At 51.0% G+C, this 22,516-nt stretch overlaps 1 protein-coding gene across 3 annotated transcripts in view; it reads right to left on the bottom strand.

Moving 5' to 3' along the window:
• ZXDC (ZXD family zinc finger C) overlaps nt 1-14,999 on the bottom strand; it is a 38,379-nt gene extending 23,380 nt beyond the window's left edge. Inside the window, exons 1-6 of one of the 3 annotated variants that reach the window (XR_008678703.2) lie at nt 13,954-14,992; nt 11,184-11,336; nt 11,003-11,081; nt 9,929-10,059; nt 5,188-5,358; nt 291-1,238 (exon numbers count right to left, since the gene is read on the bottom strand). Coding sequence is in view for 2 of the 3 variants with exons in the window: in XM_004036228.5 (XP_004036276.4) it covers nt 556-1,238; nt 5,188-5,358; nt 9,929-10,059; nt 11,003-11,081; nt 11,184-11,336; nt 13,954-14,860 (2,124 nt within the window). In the remaining variant the exon portion in view is untranslated. Of the gene's footprint in view, nt 1-290; nt 1,239-5,187; nt 5,359-9,928; nt 10,060-11,002; nt 11,082-11,183; nt 11,337-13,953 lie in introns of all 3 variants that reach the window. The other 2 variants (XM_004036228.5, XM_055383876.2) reach the window with 2 other exon arrangements.
• Nucleotides 15,000-22,516: the final 7,517 nt, after the last annotated feature.

Here is a 22,516-nt window from a genome sequence, read left to right on the forward strand (position 1 = left end):
TTAAATGTATAATTGATATAAAGTATATTAACTGTCCAGCCTCAAAACTGGGGAAGTACTCTTATAATCCTCCAAGAACTAAGGCTCATAAACCCCACCCTTTTTTTTTCTTTTCTTGTTAATTCTAATTTTAAAAAAGAGTTTGGTATGGTTTTAAAGTTTCCATTGAACCTCTGAAGGTGGCTTATGTCTTGACTCCTCTTCTAGGACAGGTCATGAGCTGAGAAGCATAGAGGCAAAGTATCTCAACATTACAAAACCCCCAATCTTCAAGGAAAGGAGCACATTACCATGGAGCCACAGGACTCCAAAGGACCTCAGAAAGCATTTAGCCAAATCTCCTTATGCAGGAAATAAATGAGAATTTAAGGCTCAGATGGGTTAAGGTGATTTGTCAAGGTCATAAGAACTTGTCAGTTCCAGACTTGTAGTCCAGGGCTGCGTCCTTTTGTAAACCAGAAACGTCTGCATAGAAAGGATTAATCCAGAATATCCTCAAGACCGAGTATGAGAGAAGTGACCTATATGGTGGTGACTGAATAGAGTGCTTCATACCAAATAGAAGTTGCCGGTGCCTGCACTGGGCTCTGTGTCCTGGGCACCGTGCCGCTCTGCTGGGCTGGACAACGTGGACTGGGGCAGCCCATGGCTTCCTTCCTGCTGCCCAACTGCTCCTGGGCGAGAAGGCGAGTCCGGCTCCACCTTGATTGGAGCCAGCAGTTCCGGGACACTGGCATTTTCTCGGGGGGTGCTCGAAGAGGTCGGTGTGGTGATATGTGCTAAGTTACTATTGGAGGTCAAAGCCAGTGGATCGTCACTCAAGTTCTTCATGGGCAGAGCCACCAGACAGCCTAATGCTCCTGCACTCACAGTCTGTACGTCATCCACACTGAAGCTGCCCTGCTGCAGAACCGTGGCTGCTGTCCCAAGAACCAGAGGGCTGTCCAGGCTTGGGGGAATATCACTGTGGGCCACCAGAACCAGGGGTTCCATAGGCCCTAGGGAGCTATTATTAGCAGGGAGGTTCCCTCCCAGAGAGGAGCTCACAGAAGTGACATCAATAGTCAGGATTCCGGAGTTCAGAGCCTCGTCCGACCCACCTGCAGAACCACTAGCATTGGCAGGTGTGTCAGAGAAGAGTGCAGCAAGATCCATGTTAGTGAGCTCACTTTGGCCTGGGCTGCTGAGTTCACTGCTGGGAGTAAGAGAACTCGGAGCTTCTAGCTGAGGTAAGAGATCTGAAAAAAAAAAAGGAATACACTCTGGTTACTTTAAGACCTTGAAGACTGAGTACTTTTGTTTACGCCCATGATGATACCGAGTGATGCCCCAAGGAAGCACTGACTGTCCTCTTCCCACAACCTGAAGCTTGGTTATCACGACAGAGTCCCACGGCCGGTCGCTCAGGGCAACCGACACACACCCCAGGAAGGGACAGGAAGGGACACTGGCTGACATCAGACACTTTACGTACGCGTCTTGGATCCTCAGGCTGACAGGGCTTTCTCCAGGGGAAACAACTGGAGAGAGATTAAATAACATTTCCTAAGGTCAGGCCAACTGGTAACAGCAAGAAGCAAAGTAAGACTTGCATCCATGTCTTTCTGGCTTCAAAGCCTGCACCCTCTCCCCTCTAGGTGCCACAGGAGCTGCCCGAGAGGACTGAACCTTTCCACGGCACATCATCCTCAGCTGCCAGTTGCTAGCTGGCCTGTGCTCTGAGGATATTTTCAGAATCAGCTTGTCAGCTCATGTTTGCCAAACTCTGTGCTCCACTCCACAACTAGCTGCCACCCCAAAACCAGCTGGAATCATATAGGGGTGAACAAAGGAAATAAAACTGGCTGCCTGGCAAAGCCAGGACACACCCGAAGCTTCAGCTCTAGGCAGATGCACAAGACTTCCAGGCATGCTGGGGGCCCCCTAGACGGAGCTTTTCCTGATGGGCTTTCCCTCCCACAGCCTCCCCTACCACTGCATCTCCAGCCTCACATTTCCCCAGCAGGACTGCAAGCCTCCTGAGGGTGGAGAGCCATCTGACCACCACTGTCCCCTCAGCCCCCAGCACAGTGCCCAGCCCTGATGCAGCATGTAATTATTATTATTATTATTATTTTTGAGAGGGAGTCTCGCTCTGTCGCCCAGGCTGGAGTGCAGTGGCGCGATCTCGGCTCACTGCAAGCTCCGCCTCCCGGGTGCACCCCATTCTCCTGCCTCAGCTTCCCGAGTAGCTGGGACTACAGGCACCCGCCACTATGCCCGGCTAATTTTTTTGTGTTTTTAGTAGAGACGGGGTTTCACCGCATTAGCCAGGATGGTCTCGATCTCCTGACCTTGTGATCGGCCCGCCTGGGCCTCCCAAAGTGCTGGGATTACAGGCATGAGCCACCACGCCTGCAGCATGTCATGATTCTAACAGGCCCTTCTTCATCTGGAGTCTTAATTTCTGGTCATAATACTCTTTAAATATTTGATTATTTGTTATTCAACTACGTAATTTAAATAATCAGCATACTTTTGGGGGAATAATGACTTCCAAAAAATTTTAATGCATAGGCAAGTTTAGGGTTTGTATACAAGTACATGCCAATTACACCAAATCACAGGATGCTTCAAGCATCAAGCAAACAGTAAAATGAGAGCATAATTAATTTAGGCAAAAAAGCCAAATAAGGACTTGATGTCACGCTTTCCATAGGACTGTCCCCAGCAGCTTCCTGACTGTGCCAGCACCTGGCCCAGAGGAAAAGCTGCTCTCGGTTCTCTGATCCTATTTCTCCCATGCCAGCTGTTACTGTTCCCAAGCTCATACCTGCAGGCTGTGAACACCTGGCCAGAATGTCTATTATATTTTATATTTTTAATAATGCAAATCTACAAAAGAAATCTATTCTAGACAAAAAGAAAATCAAATTCAGAATGTATCCTCTTTAGTTGTCATATTACTTTAAAGATTAAAAAAAGTATCAATATAGTATCACTTCTTCAATAAATATCCCTTAGTACCAATGAAGCATTTTGAAAGAAAATGGTAGTGATCCTTTGGAGAAATTAAAAATGGAAAACTATGTCAGTTTTTCAAAACTTCCTAAAAATTCCCTTGACTCTCTTGAGGACTCAGCTCCCTGTGAAGAGATCATGAATAATCTCAGTGCAAATGATACCCATTTATTAATAAATTTCCTACTTAGCACTTTACTAATTCTATAAACATTTACTACCAGAGACCAGACATGTACAAGGGCCAGATATTAACACAATCACTAAATAAACATTAGATAGCAGAACATCTGGCAAAACAGTCATGATCACCACAGTTCAAAGCCCAGCCCCAGCCCTTCTTGCAGGTGTGACCCTGGCAAGTCCTTTCTATCTTGGTTTCATCAGTGACAAAGCAGTGAGGAACCCACTCCCAGGACCACCATTAGGGGGACTGAAACAACCCATTGAGGGCGTGACATAATCCCACGGTAACTGGGTGTTCTCGAGTGCCGGTTTTTCACTAGACGAAAGGGTGACACCTGGTCTTCTACCCCTGACAGCTGGCAGGGGGATGACACACAAATAAGTCATTGTCTCACAGGAAATTCAATCCTGGGATACACAAGCTGCTACAGAAGAGGGTCTCACATCCCACTAGAGTTTAAGGAAAGTGCATCTAGTATAACACTGGGCCTCTGCAGACTTCTCAATTGGCCAGGTCAGGAAAGGGGAAGTGTGCCATGAGAGGGAACGGCCAAACAGGGGAGAGGCCTAAGTGATGTAGTCTCACAGAGCCCTCAGAGAAAAGGGGCCTGGTCATGTGGGCCTCTGTGAGCAAAGGTGACACCCTCCAACATGAATCAGGTGGCACGCACATTCCGTGTCCTCAAGACACTAATAAAGCCAGAAGGGCAATTTATTTAAATATAAAGCTGAACAGCAACTGCTGAAAACTGTGAAAGATCAGTGTCCAAGATCCCAAGGAGGGGCTTCATGACCACTTCTAAATAGGATCACAAGAAAGCAAAGGCCACAGAACTGCCCTGAGCCCAACCCCTCACCAAACTCTGTGCGAGGCATGGAGGCCTGTCCCTTGCCAACGCGGCAGCTGTGACATAGCTGCGCCCCAAAGCCGGTGCTCTGCTGTGGTGCTGCTGGTCACACAGGAGACGTGAGGACCCAGTTGGTGACACATACAGCCTCCATGGACTGAGCAGCAGAAGTAACTCTAGGGCTAGCTAGGATGCCATCAGCCAGGCCCGGTGAGGAGCGACAACCGCACCAGGCCCCAGAGAACAGGGCACATGGGCGTGCTCCCCAGAGGGGCCGCCACCACAGCTGCCAGGCACTTCTGTATCCTGGACTGTGGAAAAGGCCTAGTGGGGTAGGTTTCCTAGTCCCATGCTGCAAAGCTGCCCAATGACTAGGCACTCACACACTCAGCATTCCCCTCACAGGTCACCAGGCCACCGTCACTTTCCTCTCTAACCCTGCCCTCTCCAGCCCTCGCTACTCCCAGTCCACTCCTGAAACACAACTCTGCTCTAGCCTTTGTTACTTGGAGAGAGAATAGCTGAGGCAGACGGAAACACAGGAGGGGCAGGTTCAGAATTCAGGACAAAAGTCCCAGTGAGAGACACAGGCTTAGGGGACATATGCTAGGGAAAGTCAACAAAGTGAAACATTCTTCCAGGAAAGCATTTCAAAGACATGGGAGGGGCCGGGCATGGTGGCTCATGCCTGTAATCCCAGCACTTTGGGAGGCTGAGGTGGGCAGACTGCTTAAGGCCAGCAGTTCAAAACCAGCCTGAGCAACATAGTGAAACCCTGTCTCTATAAAAAATGCAAAAATTAGCTAGGCATGGTGGTGGATGCCTGTGGGCTCAGCTACTCTGGAGACTGAGGTGGGAGGATCACTTGAGCAGGAGCCTGAGGTTGCAGTGAGCCATGATCACACCACTGCACTCCAGTCAGGGTGACACAGAGGGACCCTGTCTCAAAAAACAAAAGACATGGGAGGGATTAGAGGGTCAAAGGCAAGAAAGTGGCAGAGAGTGCAAAAGAGGCCACTTGGCTTGGCAGCCACGCCCACAACCCCACTGCCCGACACCTTCCAAGAGGTGAAGAAGGAACAGACGGCACTGGCACTGTTCCCGTTTCTCACAGGGAAGCAGCTCCCCATGGGGGGCCGTGGAAAGTGCAGACCTTGGCGCCGGCTGTGCTGTCTGACCATGTGCGCCTTCATGCTGTGCTTGGAGGTGAAGAGTCTGTTGCAGGTAGAGACTGGGCAACGGCTTTTCGGAGCACCCACATCCTGCACGTGTTTCTTAGAGTGAATGTACAGACTGCTACGAGCGGAGAACCTCGCGCAACATCCTGGAACAAAAAGAGTAATGAGTGTGAAACCCGAGGATCACCAAGGAACCAGGAACAAGTGACACTTCCTCATCAGATCAGAACCACCAGACCTGCATTTTGTACCCTGGCTACTGGCAAGGACAGAGACCAAATATCTCTAGAAGTAGCATCACAAGCAATTCAAGTCAAAAGCAAACTGTTTTTAAAAAGCAAGAGATACAGTGAAACCCGTAGGGAGATTTGAAGTCCTACCTCAGCTATGCCTAAGCAATCTCTGTGCCTGTTTCTTCACCCACTACATGGAGATGTTGGGAAGATTAAGTCAAATTAAGTATTAACTGCTTAAATATTCAGTTGCAAACAATTTATTCTAGTCATCTCGATTAAGCTATTACCATAAAAAATGTAATCCTAGGATGACATTTAGAGCTGGAAACTATCTTGACAGATCACCAAAGCCAGTCCTTTCACTTTCCCACTGAGACAATGGATGCCCAGGGAGACTGAGCGGGTGTCCTGGAGCCCAGAGCTGGCAACTCCTTGCTTACACTCCCAATCCACTTATGTCTCTGATCTGCACACAGGCATCAGAGGAAAAACAAGACACATTCAAAGTTACAGTCACCTCCCCTCCATGCCCTGGCTTTCTACTACGCTGGAGCTCTGCCCCATATGGACACAGGAAGGAGACGTGGAGCTCTTGGCAGTCAGAGGCCTGTGACCTGGTAGGGGCAAGTAGAACAGCCAGTTGCTGCAACAAAGGGCAGAAGGAAGTCAGTGCCAACACTGAAACATGCAAGCAGCAGAGGAAACCACACACCTCCCGAGAAGACAGAAAAGCGGTCTCAGGAGTATGCAGCATTCGAGGTGACTGGGCCACCCTGCAGCAGAGCAGATGGTGCTCCTGCCGCAGGAGCTGCCCAGCCAAGGCATGGGGGCATGAAGGGCAGCAGTGCAGGCACCCCAGCCTGGGTTCCAGTTCAGCCTCTTACCAGCAGTGTGGCCTTAGACAAAATTATTTATCTTTTGCGGGTCTCCTTTTTCTGTTCTGTGAAACAGGAGTGACACCTACCTCACAGGGGTGCTGAGGGCCCAATAAAGCCATACCTGCCTACAGAGCCTCTGCACGGGTCTAAGCAAGTGGTGCGAGCAACGACGCACTCGCGGCACCTTCTTAAGACGGTGGGGCGGTACTGCCAGAGCCCAGCGCCTGGAGGAGGGATATTTTAAGGAAAGAGGCTATGAAGATAGGATACGGCCAGATGAGTAAGGGCCTTGGATGCCTGTGAATATAGTTTTCAACTACATTATTCATTTTCTAATACAGCTGCAAACTCGTTTCCAGGTCAGGCTCATCAAAGACCATCTGTGAAACACAGGAGACAGTCCGATGGCCCAGGGCTGCCCTGCAAGCGCACAGTTTCCTCCGCATGCCCTGCTCACCATGGTACACAGGGTACCCTGGAACCCCCTTTCCCAGCTGGGGGTCCTGAGCACAGATTTCTAGAGACAAGTCACAGAGCAGAGGCTCTGAGCACATCTTCTGTCAAATGCCTTCTTGATGGCAGGGCCATGCTACAACAGGACCCTTGCACACTCTTGCCAGCACTGGGTTTCCATTTTTTAAAGTATTTGCTAATTCCATAGGCAAAAAATATATTTCATTTTGGTTTGTATTTCCTGCGACAACCAGGAATGTAATCATTTCTCCATGTGTACTAACTGCTGGCTTTTCCAAATTCTGCCAGTATATTGAGATCTGTTTCCATTCTTTACAAATCCAAGCTGCAACCAGGGAGAGGCAGAAGCAGCCATCACTGACAGACCTGTCTGCAAAGCTGCATTCAGAGGACAGTGAGGCGCTCACATGGACGGCCAGGCAAGCACGAGGCTCGGCAACACGAGACACAGGCCCTAGAACACACAGCCCCGAGGCCGCAATGATGCCACCCAACACCTGCCCTCAGACATACTTCTGGTCTGTGGCCTTGTCCTTTCCTCCTCCTCCTGTTACTACAAAAAAGGTAGTTTTGCCTTCTACTTTTTATTACAGAACAGTTCAAACACCTACCAAAGTGGAAAAAAATGGTGTCATTAGCCCCAACTATTGCCCAACCCCAAGAATGATCAACTCTCAGTCCAGCTGAGAAGAGGTTCTGGGCTCCTCCCACCAGCTCCAACTCCATCTCCACGTGCTGCCCATACACCACGTGGGGAGTGCCCCCTTTCTCTCCCAGCACAACACCTAGACTTGCTGGAAGAAACAGAGCTCTACAGAAACAAATGCCCTATCCTCCACGGCCAACTCCCACCTTTCCCCTTTCCCCAGTTACCTCTGGCAGAAGTGTCAGCACAAACCATCCCCGTCTCCCACTCAGGCCACCTCTCAGGGCACCAGAACAGGACTCTGCCTGAGTGACCCACGGAACCTCATCCATCAACACACCAAGACAACCCTGCAGGTGGCACCGAGGCATGTGTTCCCTGGTCCTGGCTCACCCTAGCACTCCAGGTGACCCCCACTTCCACACATTCCCCTCTCACCTCAGCACCACCCCCACTGTGCTCTTGCTGGTCCTGCCAGTACCCGTCCCAGCCACTCCACCGGAATCTGGGGCAGCCCCAGGGCTCTGTCCTAGGTCCTTTTCAAGAAAATCTAACAGCAATCACAACAACGACAGTAACTGACATATATACTAATGTTTTCCATATGCGCTAAACTTAGTAACCAATCCAGCCTTCTCAACAACCCTGGGAGGTTTTATTCACTTTACAGATAAGGAACAGGCACAGAGCTTCAAGTGTTTGTCCGAGGCCCCAGACCTACTTACGTGGCAAACTTGGGACTCGAATCCAGGAAGTCTGACTCCAGAATTCAGGCTTTTGATCAACTACACTACCCTGACTCTCCTCCATTTATACTCTTCTTTGAGAATTTCATCCACTTTTGTGGCTTAAATGATGATTCGGGTGCTGTCTGCTTCGCTCCCTGCCTGGCCTGCTCTCCCCAGCACCAGTGGCACATCCCCTGCCCTCTGCGCATTAGACGCACAAAGGTACCAAAAACACAACATGTCCAAACCAAACTCTGCTTCCTCCAAATCCACTCAGCTGACACACTGACATCAACTAAAATCCAAATCCATCACCATATACTGTGACTTCTAACTCCCACCTCGGCTATTGATGCCCCTTTCTCTTTTCCCACTGTTAAGACCCCCGTCCAGGCCATCCCACCTCCCCACACCCCTGGCTGCTTTCAGTCCTGAAGCCAGACTAAGCCACAACTCAAACATGATGACATCATACGCTCACCCAAGCACTCAAGCCTGCCATTCCTGGCCCTGAGAGGCTCTCCCAGGCCACTCCGCCTCCAACACCCACACGCACGTGTCTGGTGCTCTCCCCTCTTCTTCAGCTGACTGTGAGGCCGTTCTCACCCCGGTCTGGGGAAACTCTCTGCGCCCCTGCAGCACCCTACATGTTACCTGTTCCCCTGTCTGCACCTCCAGCTGAAACTCTGACAGAAGGAGGAACTGTTTCTCAGTTACACCACTTGTATATATGTTCATTATGTTCTAAGAGCTAGGCTCAGCTTTAAATGGGTCTTTATTATTCTCTCTTCCAGGTAAGGAAACCAAGGCCCAGAGAAGCAGCTTGCCTGAGGCCACCACTTTAGGGAGCGGTAGAGCCAGACTTTGAATCCATGACCACCAGACGTGTCCTGGCTCACTGCCTCCCAGTGCACCTGCAGAACTAGAGTAGGGCCAGCACGCACAAGTCACGCACAGGTCACGCAGCCAATTTCTGGTAAATGAACTGAGCCTTCAGTGTTTTAAAGGAAAAAACCACTCTACTATCCCTTTTAAAAAGTCAGGTTGGGCATGTTGGCTCACACCTGTTAATCCCAGCACTTTGGGAGGCCAAAGTGGGTGGATCACCTGACGTCAGGAGTTTGAGACCATCCTGGCCAACATGGTGAAACCCTGTCTCTACTAAAAGCATAAAAATCAGCCAAGCGTGGTGGCGTACGCCTGTAGTCCCAGCTACTCAGAAGGCTGAGGCATAAGAATCACTTAAACCTGGGAGGCAGAGGTTACAATGAGCCAAGATCACACCATTGCACTCCAGCCTGGGTGACAGAGCAAGACTGTCTCAAAAATTAAACAAAAAAAGAAAAAGTCAGTCTAGCTTTACTGCTCTCCAATTACAAAATGATTGGAGCGACAATTCAAATGTGATCTCAAAAGTACCTACCATTTACTGAGTCCGAGCTCCATGCCAGATGGATAAACAGGCATTTTCCACATTTCACCTAATCCTCACGACCGCCAAATTAAACAGGTAACTTAACTAGAGCCACAGATCTAATGAGGATCAGGGCCATGAGTCAAACTGCGTCTGATTCTCAAGTCACTGCTCCCAAAATAGTACAATTAACTCAATGAGGTAAGTAAACATAATGCTGCAACTTATATTGAGTCAGTCTTTAAGCAGCTAACATTTACCTTTAAACAACGGAAACTTAACAGGATAAATGTTGGCATGGCACTTAGTTTACTGCTCAAAGCAATGTTTTAAAATCTACCTTCCACAGGACACTCGAACGGCTTTGTGCCTAGGTGGGTTATGCTGTGGCCTTTCAGATGCTCTGCTCTGGTGAATGATTTCCCACAGCCTTCGACAGGGCAGGTAAACCTCCGGTCATCGTCATGTTTCCTGCCAGACAGAAAAATAAAGGAGCTGTGATTCCTCACACAACTCACCATGATTCTTTAAAATTCTACAAAACATACCAAAACACAAACTTTGCATTTACAAAAATGATCAGTACATTTCGGAAAATCTTAATTCTGTCTTTAATCCATGTGAGCAGATTTGCAATTTAGCTACCCCAAAAAAATTCTACTTTAATGACTAAGCTGACCCCAGAGTCACACATCAAACAATTAATGCTACTTCAATCTAATATAAGCTAATCTAAGAACAGTGGAGTCCCAAATGTATTGATGAAGGTGTTTCTATTGTTTAGAAACCCCCATGATCAACAAGCTTTCCCAGCAACAGAGGGTCGTGAGAAATGTGCACAGAGCATTAGCTGCAATGCCAAAAGGACTCTCTTAAGCCAACTTGTAAAGACTGTGTCTTTTCCTAAGTGACATTTTTATATTAAATCCTCAGAGCCCAGCTGTGCAAGTACAGAAAAACCATCGAATCTCTCCGAGTCTCACTGTAAAACAGGGAGAATAAGAACATTAGCTTTGAGGTTGTTAAGGTAGAAGACACACATGTAAAGTGCTGAGTGTCACCTGGACACAGTCTCCAGGGTTGTCATTACCACCATGAAAACTTGTAATTACATGAAGAAAGCTTATTCTACAATGTTAAGTTAAAAAAAAAAAACTGGATTTTTTTTTTTTAAGAACAGAGTATGCCAATTAAGCTTTTTTAAAAAAAAGTATACACAGAAAAAAATGTCTTCAGGTGATGAGATTCTGAGCAATTTTCTTTTTACAGTTTTCTGAATTTTCCAAATCATCAACACTGAGCTCCTTTTTTAACAACTTAAAAAATGTCTACAGATATTTCATTCATTGGTTTCTGCTGCTAACAAACCACTCATTTTCAAACCTGATAATGCAAACCAAAATGTAAGGATTACCTTCTGTGCCTTAGAAGTTTGGACATGCTGGTGAAGGTCCAGCCACAGCTGTCAGAGTCACAAATAAATGGTCTTTCACCTTATAAAAGAAAAAAATTATACAGCATAAAATTTACAACTCCAACAGCTACGATGAAGACAAATCTTGGGTCCAAATGCTGTGCGTTCCCTAGCTCATTACCTGTATGGCTCCGCAGGTGAATTTTCAGCCGACAGGCTTTATCATACTGCTTGCTGCACCCAGGAAAGGAGCAGGAAAAGAGCTCTTGTTCCCTGAAGTGGGCTCGGTTATGGGAAAACAGGGCACTCACTGTGATAAATGTCTTCTCACAGCCTGAACAAGGAAAACACAAACCCTGCTCAAAGCGTGGCAAAAATTATGTAACATAGCTAATGCTAGTCACACCCACCAGACACTGTTCACACTGAAGCAGACAAGGGAAAACATGACTCAGAAGCACTCTCTAAAAAGGGATGACCATTAATGCTTGGCTTTGTGATCACCACAGGAAGGCAGCTAATGGCAGCCAATAGGCACACGCTGGCCACCTGTTGCAACATGACTTGGAGATGGAGCAACTGATAAAGACAAAGTCCTCCGTTCACAGCCATCTACTGGCCGGCTCCGGAGCACTGATCCTGCACACAGGCTGAGACCCAAGAACCCCATGAGAGAAATCAAATACTAAGGAACAAGATTTTGTCTGGTAGGGTTGATCTTTGGAAGGCTACAAATCATCCTACTAGCCAGGATTTTTCACCCCTTGGGGGTGATGCTGCATGCTCTACATATCCAAATTTCCTCCCTGACACTCTCCAACTGCCAGCCCTGTCCCTTGCTATTTGGATTCTTTTTCCTTTCGCAATTTCCTTAGGTTCCCTGCTTTGTAATCTTCACCTCAATCCTAACCCCTGGCCAAAGCAGCTAAGCCTCAACAATTCCACAGCAATGCTTCTCCTCCGACAGAAACATTCAGGGCTCCAACAGGGTGGAAAACATGAGGCTGCAGGATGTTTAACAGGGGTCTTTGCTGCAGCTCCTCTTGGAGCCTTTAACGAGATACTATCATGCCTATGAACTGCCACACAGATGTACATGGCACAGCACTGCCCAAAAGTATCAGCCCAAGCAACCCTACTTTCCCCAGCAACATCAAACTCAGAAATGCTGATCTTTGGCCTCAATCTGGTCCCAAAATACCTCCAGGGTATTTTGGGCTTCGGTGTGTTCACACACTTGGTCATGTAAATCTGAACACAGACTCTCTCTGCCTTGGCAAGAACCCCCCACACCCCCATAGATAATTACACCCTTTGGTTCTCCCTCTGCAATCTCACCTGCTAGAGACCCTCATCATTCCCACTCCCTGGCTCAGGCCTTCAGAAAACTCAGGTCTGGGCCCTTTGATGATGCTTCACTGGTCCTGCTCCTGCTTCTAACCATCTCATCTCATCTAACCATCTAATCTCATCTCCACACAAGAAGCCTCATGGATCAGCCAACACAAAACCCTCAAGAGACCTCATGCCTGGAAGCAGGCGGGATCCCTGACCCTCCCAGTGTCATACACAGAATGATACTCTTTTAGCAGGGAAAGGGTCTACAGCCACCATCACATTCCCAAGAGTGTATGACTGAAAAAGGCTTTGAGCTAGTGGCCTCAAGCCACATTCTCTCTGAAGAGGAATGCGCAAGACAGTCCACAGGCATATGCGAGGGAAAAAATAATAAAACCCGTTCATAATTCTCATCTCATCCTTTAAAAATTCTTGTTTAAGGACATTATAAGGAGAGCCGTGTGCATATACAGGTTAGGGGCATGCTAGGCACACATTCCAGTTTCTGTTTGAATGACTGGTCCTTCCTCCTGGGCTCTGCCACCCAGCCGACTCCATTCTTCTGCCTTTCCAGGCAGGAATCCTTTCTTGCCCTTCTGGAGGAACCCTGTCCCTGTGAAAGCAGGGAAAGCTGCCCATCCTGGTGAAGAGCTCACTGTGTTGGAGTCCTACATTCCCAACAACTGCAGGTCAACACAGTGGAGAAAGAACAAGCAGTGGACTTTTTTTTTTTTTTTGAGACGGAGTCTCGCTCTGTCGCCCAGGCTGGAATGCAGTGGGGCGATCTCGGCTCACTGCAAGCTCCGTCTCTGGGGTTCACACCATTCTCCTGCCTCAGCCTCCCGAGTAGCTGGGACTACAGGCGCCCGCCACCACGCCCGGCTAATTTTTTGTAGTTTTAATAGAGACGGGGTTTCACCGTGTTAGCCAGGATGATCTCGATCTCCTGACCTCGTAATCCGCCCGCCTCGGCCTCCCAAAGTGCTGGGATTACAGGCGTGAGCCACCGCGCCCAGCCACCAGCAGTGGACTTTATCCAAAAGGCTCGGCCTCTGTCTCTTCATCTGTAAAAGAGGACAGTTTTTAACCTTCACAGACGGCTAATTTTTAAAACTTCACAAAACTGTGAGGTTCAACGGAAATCAAAGTGCAAAAGGCAAAAAAAGCCAGGATGTGCGCACACCTGTGGCTATCCTCCCAGCGTGTTAAGGTCCTGAATCTGGCCACATTCATCTCTGCTCCTCTAGCACGGAGTGTGCACCCCGTAAATAAATGACGAGACTGAGGAAAATAAAGACCTGACACATAGCTCCGTGCCACTCTGTGAAGATGCGTGCCGCTTTCATCAAGCGCAAGCAGGTTAAGGATATCTGTTGCCGCCACCTTTGGGAAGCGCAGCTGTGGTGATCTGCGCTACCTGCCACCGGAATCCCTGCGGCAGGGCAGGGCCAAGATCTCAAATCGAATGACATGGAAGGAGCTAGAACACAAATCCCGAAGAGCCTGCGTCCCCGGCTTGCTAAGGTCTGGCAGGCCCCTTTGTGGGGCGGACGTGGCACCCCGGACCTGCCTGCAACACCACGCAGCCCGCCCGCCCCCGAGCGCGCGGTTACCGGGAAAGTCACACTTGTAAGGGCGCTCGGGCTCGAAGTGGCTGCGCTGGTGGGAGCTGAGCTTGGCGTGCGTGGGGAAGCGCTCGGCGCACACCTCGCACTTGAACAGGCTCTCCTGCTCGTGGCCCTTCATGTGCGCCTTGAGGTTATAGACCGTAGTGAACTTCTTGCCACAGCCGCCCACTGGACAGCCGAAGGGACGCAGCTTGTCGTGCGACTGCAGGTGCCGCTTGAGCTTGTAGGACGTTGTGAAGGCCCAGCCACAGCCCTCCAGCGGGCACTTGAAGGGCCGCCGGCCCTGACCGCCGCCGTGCGTGAGCAGGTGCACCTTGAGCTGGTGCTTCTTAGCGAAGGCCAGCGCGCACTGCGGCTCGGGGCAGCGGTAGCCGGGCGTGCTGGGGCCGGAGGCCTGGGGCGCGCGGCGGGGAGCGGCGGCGCCCGCGGTTGCGGGGTCGGGCGGCGCAGACAGCGCGAGGACGCCGCGGTCGAGGCGCACCAGCAGGTCCTGGCTGCTGATGGTGACGGCGCCCGCCGAGGCTACGCCAGGGCCGGGGGCGGCGGCCGGGCCGCGGGGGCCCTGCTCGGGGCGGCTTGCCAAGTTGACACGGGAGCCAGGCTCGGCCTCCTGTGTTCCGGCAGCCTCGGCGGCAGCGCCGCCGTGCGGCACTTCCAGCAGCACCAAGAAAGAGTCGCCGTCGCTGTCGTCCTCGGCGGGCGGCGGGCTTGGCCCGGAGGCCTCCCCGGGCCGCGCCCCAGGCCCGCCATCTTCAGGGCCCCGCACCAGTAGCAGGCGGCGGCGCGCGGGGCTCGCGCCGAGCGGCGCTGGGGCTCGGCGGAGCGGGCCGGGGCCGCCGCCATGTTGCCCTCCGCGCGCAGTCGGGGCGGGGAGCAGCGCCGGGAGGTCCATCTTGGTCCCAGCGACGGCGTCGGAGCCGCTTCGGAAGCAGAGCGGCCCGCGCCCCGCCCAGGTGTGCGTGCGCCGCCCCGGGACGCGATCCGCGCCAAGACCCGGCGTAGAGTCCGGCTCGGAACCGCGCGTGCGCGGACGCCGCCGGGCGATGCGCGAGGCCTGCTGGGCCGACGTGACGTGGGGCTGAGCTGCGGGGCGCCGGAGGCGGAGGCGGGGGCGGGGCGCCGGGACCGACTAGGGCGGGGCGCGGGGTCGGAGGGCGGGGCGCGGGGTCGGAGGGCGGGGCGCGGGGGTCGGGGGACGGAGCGCCGGCACCTACGAGGGCGAGCGGCGGGGCGCGGGACCGACAGGGGACGGGGTGAGGCTCCCAACGCTGAGCGCTTCCTTCTCGTTCCCGCGGGCGTGGAAGACGAGGCTTGTCTTGACTTCGAATCATATTAATATTTCAGACACTTAACAGGCAACCTCTCGTAAGCATTGACTGCGTTCCAGGGGCTGTACCTGTCTGAGCTGATTAAGCGTGCGCGGTCACCCAGGGGTGAGGAAACAGGGACGGCGAGCTCGAGTCACTCGGCAGCCGGCAGATCCAGGATTCGAACCTGTCCAACAGGCCGGACGGCTACCCCCAGCTCACTTAAGTGCAAGCTCGCCTGCCGCCGCTGGCGCACAGACCTCGTTTGCTTTGGCCCAGGTCCTTGCTCGGCACACGGGGCCTCCCTGATACGCAGGACCCCTGCCTGTATTTCCAACTAAACTTGGCACAACCTCACTCTGCAACAGCTTAATTACTTACTGTTTCCGGTCCTCACCCTCCGCCACCTCACCGTACACCTCCGCATTCAATCTGGACTCCTCCACTTCAACTTCACCACCACTTAGATCCAAACCCGCACTTTATTCCTGGGTACCTGAAAAATAACTACTAGCTGGTCATCGGTCTCCCTCCGCTCCACTCGCTCCCATCCACGGGGCACCGTTTTATGATCTAAAAATTGCACATCAAATTATGCTCACCTCCACCTTGCTCCCGAAGGCGCCTATGGCCTTGCTAGTCTACCCTCCCCTACCTGTTTGCCCTCACTTCCCGCCACTCTCCCGCTGCCCCCCCACCCCTCCCCCGCACCCCACCTCTTTTTCCCAGTTCATCCAGCAAGCCAAGCTGGTTCCAGCCTCAGAGACTTGGCGCAGCTGATCTCTGATTCCTCCGGGAGGACTCTGCGGCCCTTCTGATCCAAAGCACATGCTTACCCAGTCCCGTATTCCCACCTCTGTCTGATCTGTTTGCTCTGAGAGCTCTCATCACCCGTTGTTTTGTGAGTTCCTTCCCTGCTCCTTCACTGTCTCTCCCTCTCTGGAATGTAGGCTCCTGGAGCCCAGGAACTGTGTCCTATTCACTGTGTGTGCCCAGGAAGACTCTTGGTGCATATTTGTTAAATACATGAATGCTTTATTATTAAGAGTATTTTTTTAAGTAACACAAATTATACTATTAAAAAGAATAGGATACATCTATTATATATATCAGTTTATGCCGAAAACATATTGTTCCTAGACCATTCAGTAGAGGAAAGAATAGTCATTTCAATAATGGCGGCACTGGGACAACTGGATCTCCACATGCAAAAGAACCAATTTGGACGTGTATCTCTCATCAGAGGCAAAAATTAACTCAAATTAGAGCAAAAGCCTACACGTAAGACATAAAACTATTTGAAGAAAAGTAGGTGTAAATCTATGTGACCCTGGATTAGGGAATAGTTTCTTAGATATAATATTGAAAGCACAAGAAAGAAAAATAGATAACTTGGACTTCATCAAAATTAAAAACTTACTCAGGTAAAAGGACACCAATAAGACAGTGAAAAGACAACTCAGAATGGGAGAAGAGTGTGCAAATCGAATATCTGATAAGGATCTACTATCTGGAATATATAAAGAACTCTTAACTCAGCAAGAAGACAAACAGTCCACTTTTTTAAAAGGCAAAGGTTTGAATAGACATATTTCTCCAAAGAAGATAATACAAACAGCCAATAAGCAAATAAAAAGAGGCTCAACATCATGAATCATTAGGGAAATGCAAATCAAAACACAGTGAGATACAACTTCACACCTACTCAAATAGTGGTAATTTTTTTAAAAAGAGGATATAGAAAAATTGGAACTCTCACATATGGCTGGTGGGAATGTATAACGTTGCGGTGTGGAAAAAAGTTTGGCAGTTCTGCAGAAAGCTAAACATAATCTCCACATGACCCAGCAAGTCCATCCCTGTGGCTGGAGTGTGGTGGCTATTCACAGGTGCAGTCATAGTGCGACCTCCAACTGGCCTCAAGCAGTCCTTCCGGGTCAGCCTTCCAATTAACTGGACTACAGGCATATGCCACCATGCCCAACTTGTTGCGCAGCATTGATTATGCCACATTCTTGTGATCAAAGTAAGTCATAAGACACTGCAGACTCAGGCAAGGGGAACTTGTACTCCACCTCTCAATGGGAGGTGCTGGAAAGAATTTGCAGCCATTTTTAAACTATCACAACTTGTCTGTGCCTCAGTTTCCTCATGTGTAAAATGAAGGGGACTGACAAAGAAAAAGGGCAGCCCCTGCCATCCAGAAACTGGCCAGGTGCTACAGCTGGGCCACTCTGTTCTGTAAGACTTGAACCATCACGCAGAAAACCAACCTAGGCCAAGGTCACTGAAACACAATGACATGAGACAAAGCAAGGCCACTTCATGATGTGTCTCCACCCAGATAAAGCGAGGTCACTTGCTGTGCCATTTACAAGATACCCAGCAGCCCCTCTCTCAGCTAACGTGAGCAACCGCCGCTTTTGTACCCCTGACAGCCTGTCTATCTGTGTGCTTCCCTCTCTGTATATAGGATTTAGTCAGAAACCTAGTCATGGTGTTGACCCGATTTCTGGTAAGAGCCAATCCAGAGCAAATCCCCGCTTCCTAAGACTCCCCCACCCAACCAAAGCTCAAATCTGATACTAGGTTGTTTCAGATACTAGCTTGTTTCAGCCTTCTGCTGAGACACCCTGAAAGGAGCAACAGGACTCCTGGCGAGGGTCAGACGCGCCACTTCACCAGGTGGGCTTGAGTCAGCTCAATGTGGTCATTCAGTGGGGCTCAGGCAGAGACTTGAACTTGGTAGTCTCAAAGGAGTGCCCCAAATTACAAGGACCACAGAGATTGTGCCTTGGCCAGCCAGACCTGTACTCTCCAGGCTGTGTGGAAAGGATTTTGGAGAAGCCAGGGGAAGGGACGCAGATGACACACGCATGCACACTCAGATTTATTTGTGTCTGGGGAGAAATCCCATCAGCCCAGTTATCACTGGATGTCCAGCACCTCTTTTGGGCTAAAAGGCATCATGTGGATCTTGAGATTGCTAACAGAGAAGTGTCCAGGATTCCCAAATTTTGATGGGAGTGGGGATGAGGTTCATGGGGAGCAAAAGAGCATCTCTTTGTCAAAGGTCACAAGTTCAAATCCCAGCAGAGGTCATGCAAGTCACACAAATGTGGGAGACAGGTGGGCACAGGAAACATAGACTCTCATGCCAAGGGACAAACAGCATACACGCTCCGCCTCACCATGGGTTCTGTAGGGACTGGAAGGGACTGTGGCCAAGTGCAGAGAGCTAGGCCAGCCCAGAGGGGCCCCCAGCAGATCACTGCCACAGAGGTGGTGAGAACATGGTGTTACCTTATATCTTGATTTTCAAAAAATAAGCTCTGGATTTCTCCCAATTTGTAAACATTGGTGACAAAGTCAAATTTTTTTAAAAACAGGACAGACCAAACAAAACACAACTGCAGGCTGAGTGTAGTGCTGTGCTCCTGTGGTCCCAGCTACTTGGGAGGCTAAGGCAGGAGGATCACTTCAGCCCAGGAGTTCAAGGCTACAGTGAGCCATGATTGCACCACTGCACTCCAGCCTCAGTGACAGAGCAAGATCCTATTTCTAAAAAATATATAAATAAAACATAACTGCAGGTCATGCCCGGCCCACAGGCCCCTGTGTGGTTGTCTACTCTGGGAAAACTGGAATGGGAGAGTGCATCACTCAGCCAGGCCCTCCCTCCCTGACCTTGGCTTGCCAGCAAGGAAAGCATACAGTTCCCAGGGACCCTGGGTTTGCAGGGAGCAGGTGCTGCCCAGGGGGAGGACCCTAATGCTGTACTGCAGGGCCTGAGCCTTTCTTACCTCCAACTGTTAAGGCAACTGAACCCTACACTCATCATGGCCAACTGGTTTCTCTTTTAATCATTTTGATGAAAACATTTCTAACTGGACTATACATCCTTGCCTTCTGAAAAAGAAGATGGCACTGGGCACATCAGAAGCCACGCTGTTCCGTCCATGGCGACTACAGCTGTGACCAGCTGCCCCAATTCCACTGTGAGCCCCGTGGGAGTCAGCTGTCACTTCCCACTGCAGCAGCAGACAGCAGGTTGCCATGCAGGGGCCAGGGTAGTAGCTTGCTCCCTGGCATGGCTTGGTATGGAGCCCAGAGGGGGTCTGGGGTGTGTGTGCAGCTGGAAGCCAACAGAGCCCTGCCTGTCCTTCAAGAGGGAAGGTGCTGGATGGGGAAAGGGTGATGCCAGGGCCCTGTGGCCTGCTCTTAACATGTGTGCACAGATCCATGCAGCAGGGTGCTTTCATGGAGATGTGGGGACAGACGATGCATCCCTACACACTCTGTCCTGTCTCTCTCACTATCTCTTTCTCTCTCTCTTTCTCTGTCTCTTACTCTATCTCTCTCTTTCTCTGTCTCTTCCTCTCTGTATCTCTTTCTTTCTCTGTCTCTTCCTCTCACTCTGTCTCTCTCTGTGACTCTGTCTCTGTCTGTCTCTGCCCCTCTCTGTAACACTCTCCCCTCTCTGTCTCTGTCTTTCTGTCTCTGCCCCTCTCTGTAACACTCTCCCCTCTCTGTCTCTGTCTTTCTGTCTCTGCCCCCCTCTGTAACACTCTCCCCTCTCTGTCGCTGTCTTTGTCCCTCTCTGTAACACTCTCCCCTCTCTGTCTCTGTCTTTCTGTCTCTGCCCCCCTCTGTAACACTCTCCCCACTCTGTCTCTGTCTTTCTGTCTCTGCCCCCCTCTGTAACACTCTCCCCTCTCTGTCTCTGTCTTTCTGTCTCTGCCCCCCTCTGTAACACTCTCCCCTCTCTGTCTCTGTCTTTCTGTCTCTGCCCCCCTCTGTAACACTCTCCCCTCTCTGTCTCTGTCTTTCTGTCTCTGCCCCCCTCTGTAACACTCTCCCCTCTGTCTCTGTCTTTCTGTCTCTGCCCCCCTCTGTAACACTCTCCCCTCTCTGTCTCTGTCTTTCTGTCTCTGCCCCCCTCTGTAACACTCTCCCCTCTCTGTCTTTCTGTCTCTGCCCCCCTCTGTAACACTCTCCCCTCTCTGTCTCTGTCTTTCTGTCTCTGCCCCCCTCTGTAACACTCTCCCCTCTCTGTCTCTGTCTTTCTGTCTCTGCCCCTCTCTGTAACACTCTCCCCTCTCTGTCTCTGCCCCCCTCTGTAACACTCTCCCCTCTCTGTCTCTGTCTTTCTGTCTCTGCCCCTCTCTGTAACACTCTCCCCTCTCTGTCTCTGCCCCCCTCTGTAACACTCTCCCCTCTCTGTCTCTGTCTTTCTGTCTCTGCCCCTCTCTGTAACACTCTCCCCTCTATGTCTCTGTCTTTCTGTCTCTGCCCCTCTCTGTAACACTCTCCACTCTCTGTCTCTGTCTTTCTGTCTCTGCCCCTCTCTGTAACACTCTACCCTCTCTGTCTCTGTCTTTCTGTCTCTGCCCCTCTCTGTAACACTCTCCCCTCTCTGTCTCTGTCTTTCTGTCTCTGCCCCTCTCTGTAACACTCTCCCCTCTCTGTCTCTGTCTTTCTGTCTCTGCCCCCCTCTGTAACACTCTCCCCTCTCTGTCTCTGTCTTTCTGTCTCTGCCCCTCTCTGTAACACTCTCCCCTCTGTGTCTCTGCCCCCCTCTGTAACACTCTCCCCTCTCTGTCTCTGTCTTTCTGTCTCTGCCCCTCTCTGTAACACTCTCCCCTCTCTGTCTCTGCCCCCCTCTGTAACACTCTCCCCTCTCTGTCTCTGTCTTTCTGTCTCTGCCCCTCTCTGTAACACTCTCCCCTCTCTGTCTCTGTCTTTCTGTCTCTGCCCCTCTCTGTAACACTCTCCCCTCTCTGTCTCTGTCTTTCTGTCTCTGCCCCTCTCTGTAACACTCTACCCTCTCTGTCTCTGTCTTTCTGTCTCTGCCCCTCTCTGTAACACTCTCCCCTCTCTGTCTCTGTCTTTGTCCCTCTCTGTAACACTCTCCCCTCTCTGTCTCTGTCTTTCTGTCTCTGCCCTCCTCTGTAACACTCTCCCCTCTCTGTCTCTGTCTTTCTGTCTCTGCCCCCCTCTGTAACACTCTCCCCTGTCTCTGTCTTTCTGTCTCTGCCCCCCTCTGTAACACTCTCCCCTCTCTGTCTCTGTCTTTCTGTCTCTGCCCCCCTCTGTAACACTCTCCCCTCTCTGTCTCTGTCTTTCTGTCTCTGCCCCCCTCTGTAACACTCTCCCCTCTCTGTCTCTGTCTTTCTGTCTCTGCCCCTCTCTGTAACACTCTCCCCTCTCTGTCTCTGTCTTTCTGTCTCTGCCCCTCTCTGTAACACTCTCCCCTCTCTGTCTCTGGCCCCCTCTGTAACACTCTCCCCTCTCTGTCTCTGTCTTTCTGTCTCTGCCCCTCTCTGTAACACTCTCCCCTCTCTGTCTCTGCCCCCCTCTGTAACACTCTCCCCTCTCTGTCTCTGTCTTTCTGTCTCTGCCCCCCTCTGTAACACTCTCCCCTCTCTGTCTCTGTCTTTCTGTCTCTGCCCCCCTCTGTAACACTCTCCCCTCTCTGTCTTTCTGTCTCTGCCCCCCTCTGTAACACTCTCCCCTCTCTGTCTCTGTCTTTCTGTCTCTGCCCCCCTCTGTAACACTCTCCCCTCTCTGTCTCTGTCTTTCTGTCTCTGCCCCCCTCTGTAACACTCTCCCCTCTCTGTCTCTGTCTTTCTGTCTCTGCCCCTCTCTGTAACACTCTCCCCTCTCTGTCTCTGTCTTTCTGTCTCTGCCCCTCTCTGTAACACTCTCCCCTCTCTGTCTCTCTTTCTGTCTCTGCCCCTCTCTGTAACACTCTCCCCTCTCTGTCTCTGTCTTTCTGTCTCTGCCCCCCTCTGTAACACTCTCCCCTCTCTGTCTCTGTCTTTCTGTCTCTGCCCCCCTCTGTAACACTCTCCCCTCTCTGTCTCTGTCTTTCTGTCTCTGCCCCCCTCTGTAACACTCTCCCCACTCTGTCTCTGTCTTTCTGTCTCTGCCCCCCTCTGTAACACTCTCCCCTCTCTGTCTCTGTCTTTCTGTCTCTGCCCCCCTCTGTAACACTCTCCCCTCTCTGTCTCTGTCTTTCTGTCTCTGCCCCCCTCTGTAACACTCTCCCCTCTCTGTCTCTGTCTTTCTGTCTCTGCCCCCCCTCTGTAACACTCTCCCCTCTCTGTCTCTCTCTTTCTGTCTCTGCCCCCCTCTGTAACACTCTCCCCTGTCTCTGTCTTTCTGTCTCTGCCCCCCTCTGTAACACTCTCCCCTCTCTGTCTCTTTCTGTCTCTGCCACCCTCTGTAACACTCTCCCC

This window comes from Gorilla gorilla, chromosome 2, assembly GCF_029281585.2.
Source record: "Gorilla gorilla gorilla isolate KB3781 chromosome 2, NHGRI_mGorGor1-v2.1_pri, whole genome shotgun sequence".
NCBI classification, from domain to species: Eukaryota; Metazoa; Chordata; class Mammalia; order Primates; family Hominidae; genus Gorilla; species Gorilla gorilla.